This window comes from Typopeltis vanoorti, chromosome 1 (assembly GCF_054136105.1).
Source record: "Typopeltis vanoorti isolate ZY-2024b chromosome 1, IOZ_Tvanoo_1.0, whole genome shotgun sequence".
Lineage (NCBI taxonomy): Eukaryota > Metazoa > Arthropoda > Arachnida > Uropygi > Thelyphonidae > Typopeltis > Typopeltis vanoorti.
The window spans coordinates 21,567,763-21,580,576 of NC_143549.1; the positions used below are offsets into that span (position 1 = coordinate 21,567,763).

Consider the following 12,814-nt stretch of genomic DNA (forward strand, 5'->3'; position numbering starts at 1 on the left):
TTCCAGATGATTGGAGTAGAGCTCTCATAGTACCCATATATAAAAAGAGAAATAAAACTGAATGTGAGAATTACAGATGTATTTCTGTATTGAGAGTTCCTTCTAAGATTTATGCAAGTAAAGCAATGGGTCATTATATCAAGCAATACTTAGTCTTTATTTTAGTTGTAAGTCAGCAGTTAGAATTGAAGGAAGCACAGGAAAATGGTTCAATGTTAAATCTGGTGTCAGACAAGAATGTACATTATGAAGGAAAGTGGTATTAAACCTGATATAAAATTTGGAGATATTAATCTCAGCTCTTTACTTTATGCAGATGATGTTATACTTCTAAATAAATCTGCTACAAGTCTGCAAGATTACCTGACTAAATTGAATAACTGTTGTAACAGATTTAGTATGAAGATCAGCAATAACAAGTCAAAGACAATGAAAATAGGCAGAAGCATTGAAAATATCAACTGCATTGTGAATGGAGAACTATAGAACAAGGAAACCATTTCAGCTACTTAGGCACGATTTTTAGTGAAGATGGTAAATGAAATACAGAAATAGATGTATAGAGGACAGTGTTACAACCAATTTTAACTTATCGATCTGAGAGCTGAGTTAGAAATAAAACACTTGACCAAAGACTAGAGACTACAGAAATGAGAGTCCTGAGAAAGATTAGGGATGTTGAACAGATAACATCAATGGTAAAATCATATTAACAATGAGGATATTAGGAAATAACTTTACTTTGTGAGCATCCAGGAATGTGTTAGCAGAGCTGATCTCAGGTGGTATAGTCACTTAAACAGAATTGAAGATGAAAGATTAGCAAAACTAGTGTTCTCTGTCAGGTTGGTAGGAAAAAGACTCAGAGGAAGACCAAGATATAGGTGGATTCATACAGTAAAAAGTCAGAAGACAGGAATATAAGATCTGATAATGTTGGAGTCTTGACAAGTAACAGACTGATTTGAAAGAAAATTGTAGATAGGAAGTTAGTATTGATGTAAGTTTTTCATGTAGTACTATCATATCCTGTACACTACATATGGGCAACCGGGCTGGATCCCACCCTAATCTATTTCAACGAAGTTTGTATGATTCATGATGGGAAAAAACATGGTGTGTTCTACTAACTCACATTAAGCTGACGTCATATGAATTGCGCAAAACACACTGTTTTCTCCAACCAAGGTCTCTTTCTCACTTTGACTACGGCATGTGTGAACATGCTACAACATGTCAGTTCGGTACTTGCGTTGGTTGTGCTTTGTTCTGTTCGGTGCCTGCGATGTAGAAGACAGTTTTGTTTGACAGTTCTGAACATCGCTTATAAATTTGGGACAGTGTCAGGGGTTATAGCAAAAATAAAGAAAAGTAGATGTAGAGGATCGTCAATTTCAAGACAACTGGACGGAGGATTATTATTTTATTCTGAATAAAGGTTTGCTGTTCAACAAATCTGTGTCCATCAACAAAGAACACAGCTTGAAGAGACACTTTACTTCGAGACATGCAGATCACCTAAAAATTGATGGACAACTACGAAAAGATGAAATACAGAAGTTAAAGAAGAACTTGGATACCCAGCAGCAAATGTTCAAGCAAAGAACGCAGCACCACAGCATTGTCAAAGCCAGCTTTGTGGTAAGCGAAAAAATCGCTAAGCATTCTAAGTCATTTGGTGAAAGAGAATTTATCAAAGAATGTCTGCTGGATGTTGCAAGTATAATATGTCCTGAAAAGAAAAAAGACTTCGAGAATATTCGTTTGTTGAGACGTACTGTTGTCCGATGGATAGAAATTATGGCTGATGATATCAAAAAAAGTTTAAAAGAGAAGATTGCTAGATTGGAAGCATTTTCATTTGCTTTGGATGACAGCACCGATGCCTTCAATAGAGCAGAACTAGCAATATTTATTCGAGGAGTTGATGCGGATTTCAACATCACAGAAGAATTATTGGCGCTTCGGCCGTTAAAAGGAACAACTACTGGTGAAGATATATTTGAAACAGTCAACACAGTCTTCGAGAGAGCCGGGCTTAAATGGAGTTCACTATCTGGCATATGCACTAATGGAGCCACTGCAATGGTTGGTGCACAGAAGGGATTCATTGGAATAGTTCATAAAAGAGCAATAGAACTACAGATCCATCCGGAAAATTTAACAAATTTTCACTGCATTATCCACCAACAAAATCTGTATGTAAAATCGATTAAATTCACAAATGTTATGGAAGTTGTAGTAGTAGCCAGTATTAACTTTATTAAGTCAAGTGCACGTAATCACTGTCAATTTAAGGAGTATTTGGGAGACCTATTTTCGGATTTTGAAGATGTGTCTTATTATTGTGAAGTGAGGTAGTTGAGTAAAGGTAAAATGTTGAAACGATTTTATGATCTGAGACAAGACATTGCAGATTTTATGGACATAAAAGGAAACACAATTAACCAAGTAAAAGATGATGAATGGTTGTGTGATTTAGCATTCCTTGTAGATGTCACTGGATAAACTAAACGAGCTGAATTTTAAATTGCTAAAACAAACAATTGGTTCATGAACTGCATGGACATGTCAAAGCTTTTTGTAATAAACTAAGATTGTTTGAAAGTTAGATAAGAGCTAAAAATTGTTATCATTTTCCTACTCTAGCAACTCATAAAAATATCCCTTATAATTGTTATGGAGATGAACTGAAGGTACTAATAGAGCAATTTGATACAAGGTTTGTTGACTTCAAAAACAAAGACTCTACATTCACTATATTTGCTCGTCCTATGGATGCTGATGTAAATAAGGTGCCAGAAAACTTGCAGATTGAACTTTTTGAGCTTCAGGCAGATTTAGTGCTAAATTCACAATTTAACAACGTTGCTTTGATGGATTTTTATAAATTTTATTTGGTGGAAGAAAAATATACAAATTTATGTGCTTTTTCAAGAAAATCATTTGTCTTTTCGGCAGCACATGTGCATGAACAGTTTTTTTCGAGGATGAAATACAATAAATCAAAAATTTGGACAAGAATAACGGACGAAAACCTCAAAAATTCATGCGATTATCCTTAAGTAATATTAACGTCAGTATTGATAGTCTCGTAGTTGAAGTACAAGGCCATTCTTCACATTAAATTGTTATGTCGTTCATTATATTATAAAATTTATATAGAGCTTTATACCAAAGCATTATATGATATATAAATGAAATATGAAGTAGCAACTTGTTTTAATTCATTTAATATTAATTTATTGTATTTAATAATTTGGTCCGTCCCTTGACTCAGAGACAGAATAACTTGACCCCTGAACTAGGAAAGGTTGCCCATGCCTGCTGTACATCCTTTGAGGCTATATGTCAGGAATTTGATGATGATGATGATGAGATATCTCAATCACTTGCGTGCCACGAAATTGTTCCATTATTTGTAAAGAGTGCTAATCATCCTGTTGTTAGTAGGATCGACACTAGCAGTAAATTATTAGCTGTGAGAGGCTTGAAATTTGTAGAATTGGATGGTAGTTTAATGAAAAAAGAATTTCAGCCATTTTAAGAATAGGTTATGTCTTAAATGAATTTCCACTCTCTGACACAGATAGATACCAGTGGAATAAGGAGCATTTAATGTTGCATAAAACAAAATTTAATTAGGCATGAACCAGAAAAATCATAATAATAATAAAATAAAGAAAAACTTGTTTAAGTGACACTACCACTACTACCTGGGATTAGCACTGCTCACACATGAATGATGACCATGTCATGATCCTTCATATTATCCTCATTTTTCATAGGATTCTGATCTTAAGGATAATCATTTATATGGTAAGAGTGTGTGTATATTGGCCAATATGTGTAGGCTTATGGTAAACAGCAAATGAAATCCTGTCAGAGGGAAGATGCGTGACAAGTATATCGAGGTATGAGAGTATGTTCTGTCTTTCAATTTCAGTTATTAATTGTATGCATTTGTGTTTTTTGTTTAGATGGCTGACTAATATATGGGGACCATGGGACCAGATAGCAAAATCATTGTCAACGTATCTTAGATTAAAGGAATCTGGAGTACATTTGTTCAAACTGCCCATATAAAAAGCTGGCATTTCTGAAATGATGTAGAGAGAGCAATATTATTCCTAACTTCATCAATCTAAAAAGAAAATTCACCTTGGCAAAAGCACAAAGAATTTACAACCGTATGGACAGTGCTTAGAGAGCAAATTCAACCACTCCCAAAAACTTGGCATTGGCTCAAAATCAGGTTCTAAATTTAAATTTGGAACTTTTCAGTTATTTAAATCCAGATATTTGGGGGATATTCTTGAGAGAATTACTGACAACTCAGCTAAACATAACATGGAAACAAATGTCTTATAAGTCTTTTAAGACATTTGTAAGTCTAATAATATGTCTTATAAGTAAAACTTATAACCAAATTTCCTAGATTAAAAGACCAGCAAGATTTAAATAGTCAGCGGATAAATTTAAATTTCTTATTCGTTGAATGACTTTCAAAACAGCCAACCACAAGTTAGTGATGAAAGCATTTCTAATCTAATCAATTCTAATGAGAGCATAATAGTAATCAACCTGAAATAAGTGGTAACAGGAACAACCCACTACCTTCAGTGAACAGTAATGTGATTAACCTTTTGAGCCACACCCTGAACAGGGTGTGGCTCAAAAGGTTAATCACATTACTTAGTAAACTCTACTTAGTAAAGGCATAAAATTTCCTGTAGCACCTAGGACAGTTAACAAATTGGATTTTATGTACCATATTGAAAGAAGCATATGATTTATACCAACTACCATAAAATATGATTACACAACAAATTTCTGCCATTATCATGGTTCTTTTTCCCAGGTACTGCGTTCTGGTTATTTACATGCAAAAAAAAGAGAGGCACAGCCATGGGATCACCGTTATCCTCTCATTGCTAACTTTTTATGAGTAAAATGCTCTAGATTCTTTTACTTTAAAATGTAAAGTCTGGCTTAAATATGTTTATGATGCTTTCATTATCTGGCTCATGGTCACCAGACATTAGACACTTTCTTCAGCCACCTAAACAAACAACACAAACACATGCAATTCACAACTGAAATTGAAAATCATTACAAACTTCCATATCTTGTTACACATCTTCCTTCCAGCAGTCTTTCATTTACTGTTTACCGTAAGCCTACTAAGCTCTTACCACCACCAAACACAAAAACTAGGTGTAATTAACACACTGAAAAAGCATAGATTTTTAAAGATTTGCTCCAATGAGCAAACACTTAAGCACAAATTAAAAATTATCAACAATACCTTCCTAAAAATGGCTACAGCAGAAATACTATCAATAAAATTCTTTGCAAAGCCTCACCTAATAATAAAAGTAAACTAGATTACAATAAAACTGTAGCCATTCCTTTCCATACATTTAAGGAATATCAGATAAAATAAACAGAATTCTGCAGAGATAACCTTAATACCACCTGCCAAATTATAAAAAGCTTATTCAGGATCTGGAGGAAGTGGATCCTTGGAAGATCCATTTCCTCCAGTGGCACCTTCCCCTGGAGTATACTGTATTCAGTGCACCTGTGCCTTATATAAATGAAACTGGATGCACGTTCCCATTAGTAGAAAAAAAAAAAAAGGAACATAAATGACACATCAAATTTAATAACTATGGCAAATCTTACCTTTCTGATCATGCTTTGAATACTCTGCACAGAATTGACTGGAAAAGCACTTGTTCATTACATCACATCAAAACTTGGTATGAACGCAAATTTAAAGAGACTTATGAAATTCTTAACCACCCTAATCCTAACAGTAATAATGGTTAAAAAATCCCAAGAATATGAATAGTTCATATACTACCCACATAAACTTTAGCTTATGTGCATAGAATTTATAAATAAGAGTTTATTTTAAATTATAATTAGGACTATTAATCCAGGATCTTAGTCTTAACATTGATCTCCCATCCCTCAGTAGAGGTCTGGCCATTAGAATAACAGTTGATCAAATTATTGTCATTTTGGCATAGTGTTCAAAAGTAATATTTCTTATCTCTGATTATATATGTATTTGCACTCCAAATGGTTATCTTAATATGAAGATTTAAATGTCAGGAAATTAAAATAATTATTCTTAACATTGTCGCAGTCTCCATAATTTTATAGAAATTAATGCTGATCACTGTGTAACATTAAAGGAAAGAACTCTCGCATCTGTAATTTCCATTCTTTGATCAGGATTTTTATTTTTAACTCAGATGTCATATCCATCAGTTAAAATTCATTTCTGAACATTACTTATATTTGTCAGCCTATAGATAGATACAGCTAATGCAGTCTTTTGATGGATTTCTCTCTTATTCAATTTAAATTGAGTTGACTACTTATCACACCAGATTTGCTACTTTTCTATTCCCAGATTTAGTTTCCCAGTTGATGTTCTTAATGATTTCATAATATTTGTGTTTTATAGTTGACTTTCATAAAAATTTATTACAGCAGTTATTCAGTTAAGTTCATGAATCCTGAAGTACTGCATTTTTTTAACATTGTCTACATTAAACAGCTAATGTTGATTAGCTGTTGAATGTAGATTCTGGTGTGTAATGGTGAATCCAAGTCTCATCCATAGTAATAAATCGATGCACAAAATCGGTTTTATTCTTGTTAAAATGCTCCAAGCACTGTTCAGAGATTTTCATGTGAGTGCATTTTTGTTCTGCTGTGAGCAAGCATGGCACCCATCTTGTGCAAAGCTTTTTCATTTGCAATTCTTCATGCAAAATATATCCTACACGTTCTTTTGAAATGCCTATAGTCTTATCAATTTCACACACTTTGACTCACTGGTCATCCAATACCATATCGTGCACTTGATCAATGATTTCTGGTGTTGTTACACTTTTTGGACATCCTTCATGTGAATCATTTTCAAGGTTGGTAAGGCCACATTTAAACTCGGCAGCCCATTTCTTAATTGTCGAAAATGAAGGAGAAGAGTGGCCATAAACTTTTATGAACTTAGAATGAATTTCTTTTAGCTTTAAACTTTATTTAGCTTTAAAAAAAAAAAATCAGCTAACGTCTTTTTATTCCCATATAGGGAGTAGGCAAAGCCATTTTAACCCTATCTAACTTTTGGAGACTGAGTGGGCAGCTCAATCTCCACTGGTACCCAATCAGGGATAAATAAGCTATCACTAATTAAGCGGCATGCAGTGAAGAGAGACTGCTCAACAAATGCTGCCATCTCGTGGTCCCTAATCCTAACACAATATATTTAATGTCTGAAATAATGTGGGTTCTACGGTCGATTTTCTTGAGTTTACGGGACGAAAAACTTGAATTTCCAGGAGAAAAAAACCGCTTTCCCTTGTCAGAGATCGACTAACTTGGGAACTGGTCGAAAAAAGGCTTAGAAAAATTTCCTCTAGTCGCTGACTAGATTCGAAACCAAGCCTTCCTTCAGGCGGTTAAGCATCATGGTGTGCAAACGTCACATCCACTGAGCTACAAAGGCTCCTAGAATTTCTTTTACATAGAATTTTATAACCGTATGATACTCAATTTTATCCATTTGAAGGAGTACAGACAACACTTTTGCTTCAGACAGCTGTATAAAACAAACTACTTGATAGAATGACTTGCATTTCACATGGATGCTTACGACAGATGTACCAACTTAGAAAGAAAAAAATCCTGCCGATAATCCTGCCATCTATGGTTGAGGCCAAGAAATTTTCTGACCACCCTCATATTGCTCAATATAATGTTCCATTTATAGTATATAAATGTTGCTTTTCTCTTGGTAATTTATCATATGCCTTTTCCAAATCTAGAAAATTCAGGTACATATCATTGTCACATTTCTATGATTTTTCAACTCTTTGTCTTAAAGTGATAATCTGATCATGTACTTTTTCTTAGCCTTTTCTCAAGTATGCTTGCATAAATCTTACTTGGAACTTTTAAGTAAGGAAATTCCTCTTTAATTCTCATATTCAGTTTTATTTATTTATTTATTTTATATAGATGGTACTATGAGAGCTCTACTCCAATCAGTTAGAAACTGACACTGTTCTGGCATTCTGAAATAAAGTTGTATAGTAATTACTATACAACTTTTATTCATCCATATTTAAGCATTTCAAGTCAAATGTTATCTACTCCTTGCTTTTCCATATATGACATTTAAGGTGTTTCATAGCTTTTTCTGCCTCAAATAATTATATGCACTACTGACTGGGTGTTTTCCTACCACTTTTTCTGTCACTGCTTGTTTCATTTAGCAATCCTTCTAAATAATTACTCCAGACATCTAGAATATTATATTTTTATCTTCAGTTATCATGTCAATTGTATAATCTCTGATTTCTTTGACAGTACCCTTTTCTCCATTTCTAAGCATTTTTTGATAGCCTCCAGAGTATTTTGCACCTTTCTGATATTTGTCATGTTTGTTCTTACCAAAGTCCTCCCATCAATTTTATTTAGCTGATTTTGTTTTATAATGTTTCACTGTATTTCATCAGATCACACACTGACTTACTTGTCAGGAACTTTTGATATGCTTTCTAGCAAGTCTGTCAGTCCTTTTTGTATTCTGTTCTCCTTTTTGAATATACATTAGCTAAATTTTGAATGGATGGTGGAGGTAATGCAGAAATTTCAGTATTGTATAGAAATATTGAAGAAACTTTTCTCTAAAAGTTTATAAGTTGCATTTTATGAATTCAGAACAATAATTGCTTTATGCTTCTCTATCTGACAAAAAATTTCTCCTGTCTTCTTTTTTTAGTTTTCCATTTTTACTGCCTTAAACTTAAGTATGCTTCTTGAGATTACTTCACATTTTATCTATTTGTGAATACTTTGTCAGATTGTACCTAGAAATCTGAAGTCTTATCTTTATATCCAAATTTCTCCATCTGTGGTCTACTTTTTTGATGATGGAACAAAATAAATTAATAATTATTGCTTCCCTGTACGGAAATCACAGTGTTCCATTCACTCGGATGTCTTGTGAATTCTCACTTATCATATGTGATGGCTCTTTCTTTCTGCTATGCTAACTCTTGTTAAATAATATACTCGATGGAGCTAAGAGATTTTTTATCATATTAGTAATTTTTAAATCATTTTTCATTATGTATAATATATAAATATTAAATAGGCAATGAAAAGATAATGAATTGATGCAAACACCTGAGAGTTGCTTGCAACATTTGAAGATGTGCTAACTATGGACTATATATACACTGCTTGGAAAGACGGCAGCGGACATCCTCATGGGCAAGGTGCATCGTACCATGTAATGAGTACGTTTGTAGTCAGTATAAATTAGAGGAATATGATCTCCCAAGTCAGCACAACTATCCAGAAATGGCCATGAAAAGGGAACTGAGGTAATTTGAAAGAGGTGTTTTGATACAATGCCATTTTGCAGGCCTACCTGTTGAACAAATTGTGGAGAAATTGGAACATCCCAGGTCAACAGTTAATGATATTATACTGAGATGGAACCACAGAGAATCAACTACAAGTGGTACCACAGTGGACGATCCACTACACTCACCAAACATGATTGTATGGTGCCACGGAGAATAATATGTAAAAACTTCCATTCATCAGATGACACATTGGATGTGGAATTCCAGGCATTGACTAGAACACTAATCTGCACAAAAACATTCAGAACTGAGCTAACTAACAACATCTCCATGGGAGGACTGCAATATGCGAGTTCCACGTTATCCAAACCAACATGCAGCTTTGTCTTCAGTAGTGCAGAGAGCATGTATAGTGGATGTGAAAGCTTAGTAAGCTGTGTTATAGAGGTTATATCTCTTCAGTAGAGGCTATACCTTCTACTGAAGAGATGGATATGTCCAGTGAATGTCTCTTACCAGTGTGTAACCCCAACTATGAAATTCAAAGGTGGCAGTGTGATGGTATGATCTGTTTTTCCTGATTTGACTTCAATCCTCTATTTGTGCTACCATGAACATTGAACTCTGAGCAGTATCTGAACATTCTGGACAGTGCAATGCTTCCTACTTTGTGGCATGTCCACAAAATTGACCATTGTCTCTTTCAGCATGATAATGGGTCATAAGGCTGCTGTTGTAACCATACTTTGTGGACATGAATGTCACCACATTTGACTGGCCTCCACAGAGCCCTGAACTGGAGCACTGAATGAGGTCAAGGAAACATCTTCCCCGACAACAGTCCAGAATCTCATCACATGCCCACAGTAAGAATGGTTCAAAATTCTCATTGATTGCTCTCATATACTTGTGGAAAGTTTGTCTGTAGGATTGCTGTAGTCATTGCAGTGAGAGGATGTCCTACATCTTATTAAGGTTGGCACTATGGCTGTTTGTTCCTCACACTATGGTGTCTGTTGATTCTTTCCAAGCAGTGTATGTACATGCATTAAATCCTTTATTATGTAATACAAGTTTGAATTAATTTGATAACAGTTGATTTTTACCTTCACTTTTACAATAACATTTCGGTTCCATTTTAATTCATGTATATATACATTTCCAATATTGTAAGGTAAGCAAAATAATATGTTAAAAAAGCTTTCTTGTTGCAATACAGGTTTTTGAAATCTGAACATATGAAAGGCATATTTATGTTACAGGTCTTCAAGATCATCTTACAGTTCACATAGTTCTTCATCTAGAAGTTCATATTATAGTTCACATAGGTAAGAAAGTTAATTGATAATTGTTTTTTTTTAAGTTTTCTGACATTTTTTGCTGGCATTGCAAATGAAGAGTGAAAATCTACAGGCTGTCATTCAAGAATGCCTTCCACCTAGAATGCAGTGTTCCAAATTTTTATGTGTTGTTGTAGCTTATGGTACTCAGACTTTGGTTCTGCTAATCTTTTATTATTTTATGTGTTATATTTGTGTTATTTCTCAAATGAAGTGGAATCTTAATGTTTTAATGTACTTTATATTAAAGAAAATCTTAACACAAGTATCATATGAAATGAAAGTGGAAACCTTGTCCCCAGATCCTGAAATATGTTGATCTTGTCAGAAGACATTCTAACTAGAATTGCTGATAACAGTTATAACTATAACTGTTATTAGTAATGCTATAAACAAAAAAAATTTAATAAACCAAATGCACACACTCTATGAATGTATTGATTAATCACTTTTAAGTGTGTGCATTTGGTCACTATAACTGTTACTAATAACAGTTATAGTTATCTGTTATTAGTAATTCTATTCTGTTCATTCAGTCATTTGTTGATGATTCAAAATTGCATATGGGTAATAGTTAACAAGTGTAAATTAATGTAATAGTAATATTATGGATTGCGGTTTAATATGGAAGAATGTGAAGTTATACATTTTGGGATAAACTCTTTATCACATTAATGGAACTATATTTCAGGTAGTTGAAGCTAGAGATTGGAGGAGGAGGTAGTTAGAGAGTTGAAATTTAGAGTACATATTGCTAATGTTGTCAAGTAGGGGAGAACAAGGGATCAACACAGATAAGTGACCAAGATGGTGAGTGGTCTGTGGAATGCTCCCTGTGGTGATAGATTAAGGATTTGGGAGTTGAAAACATAAGTTGATGGGTAGGAAAGAGAGGATATGTTGGAAACCTTTCTGCAAGTTTTATAGGATTGATGCAAAGGAAATATTTTAGTAGTTGGGGGGGGGGGGGAACAAGGGATCGATCCTTGAAATTGAGTAAGAGATTCTTGTATCCATTAGATAGAAAGGAAGAAGTAATATATTGCAATTTCTGCAATAGGATCGTCTTCAGGCGATCTCTTTCAGAAAGAACTGCAATATATTTCTTCTTCCTTTCTATCTAATGGATACAAGAATCCTTTCATCAAAAGAGCTTTGAGTAATTTTAATGTCTTCCTCTTCAAATACAGAAGAAATAACCCTCATTCCTATCCCTTATGTACACAGCATTAGTGAACATATAGCAAAAGTTTTAAAACCACTGAATATTTTTGTTGCCTTTCAACCGGTCAGAAAAATTCCATCTTTCTTACTTCTCCTAAGGACAAGCTTCCACATCTTAATTATCCAGGTGTCTACCAGATTCCTTGCTCTTGTGGATTATCTTATTTCGGACAAACAGGAAGATCTGCCTCTATTCGACTAGAAGAACACTAGTCTTATATTATTCAGTACCTTAAGCCTGAACAGTCTTGACTTGCAGAACATGCCATCTTAACCAGACATAGAATCCATTGGAAAAAGACAAGAGTCCTTCACAAAAGTCGGTTCCTCATAGAATGGCTTTATAAAGAAACGTGAAACTTTACTCCACTCTCCTAACTTAAACAGATCTGATGGTTTACGTATATCCCCTTTGTGGGGGTAGATAGTACTTTACAAATCAGCTAATCTTTCCTAACTTTTTATTGTATGTATATATATATATATATATATATTCATTTTTCTAAATTAACTGACTTAAAACCCAAGAATTATAACACAATGACATTTATTTGAAAAAAACGCAACATGTTTCGTCAAGAACGGCTTCATCAGGCGATAAGAACATAGAAAGATATTAAAAGACATGAAATTAACATTGCCACACTCTAAAGCTATACAATTATAAAGCCATAATATTCGACTGTAAATTACAGTTATTATGAGCTTGAACTACAGTCCGAGTTAAAGTTCTATTGTTGTACACCTGTGCGCGTGTGTGGAATCACGTGATCTCCAGTATCTAATAGTAGAGTTGAAAGAGTCAGGCAAATTATAGCTAAGATTGTTATTCATGTGAAAAGGGTCCAAGGT

At 34.0% G+C, this 12,814-nt stretch overlaps 1 protein-coding gene across 5 annotated transcripts in view; it reads left to right on the plus strand.

The window, feature by feature from the left end:
- LOC150109825 (uncharacterized) overlaps positions 1-12,814 on the plus strand; it is a 441,768-nt gene that overhangs the window by 286,823 nt on the left and 142,131 nt on the right. For all 5 annotated transcript variants that reach the window (XM_090414208.1, XM_090414244.1, XM_090414315.1 and 2 more), the window contains one exon: positions 10,661-10,726. In XM_090414208.1, coding sequence (XP_090270334.1) covers positions 10,661-10,726 — 66 coding nt within the window. The remainder of the gene's footprint in view (positions 1-10,660; positions 10,727-12,814) is intronic.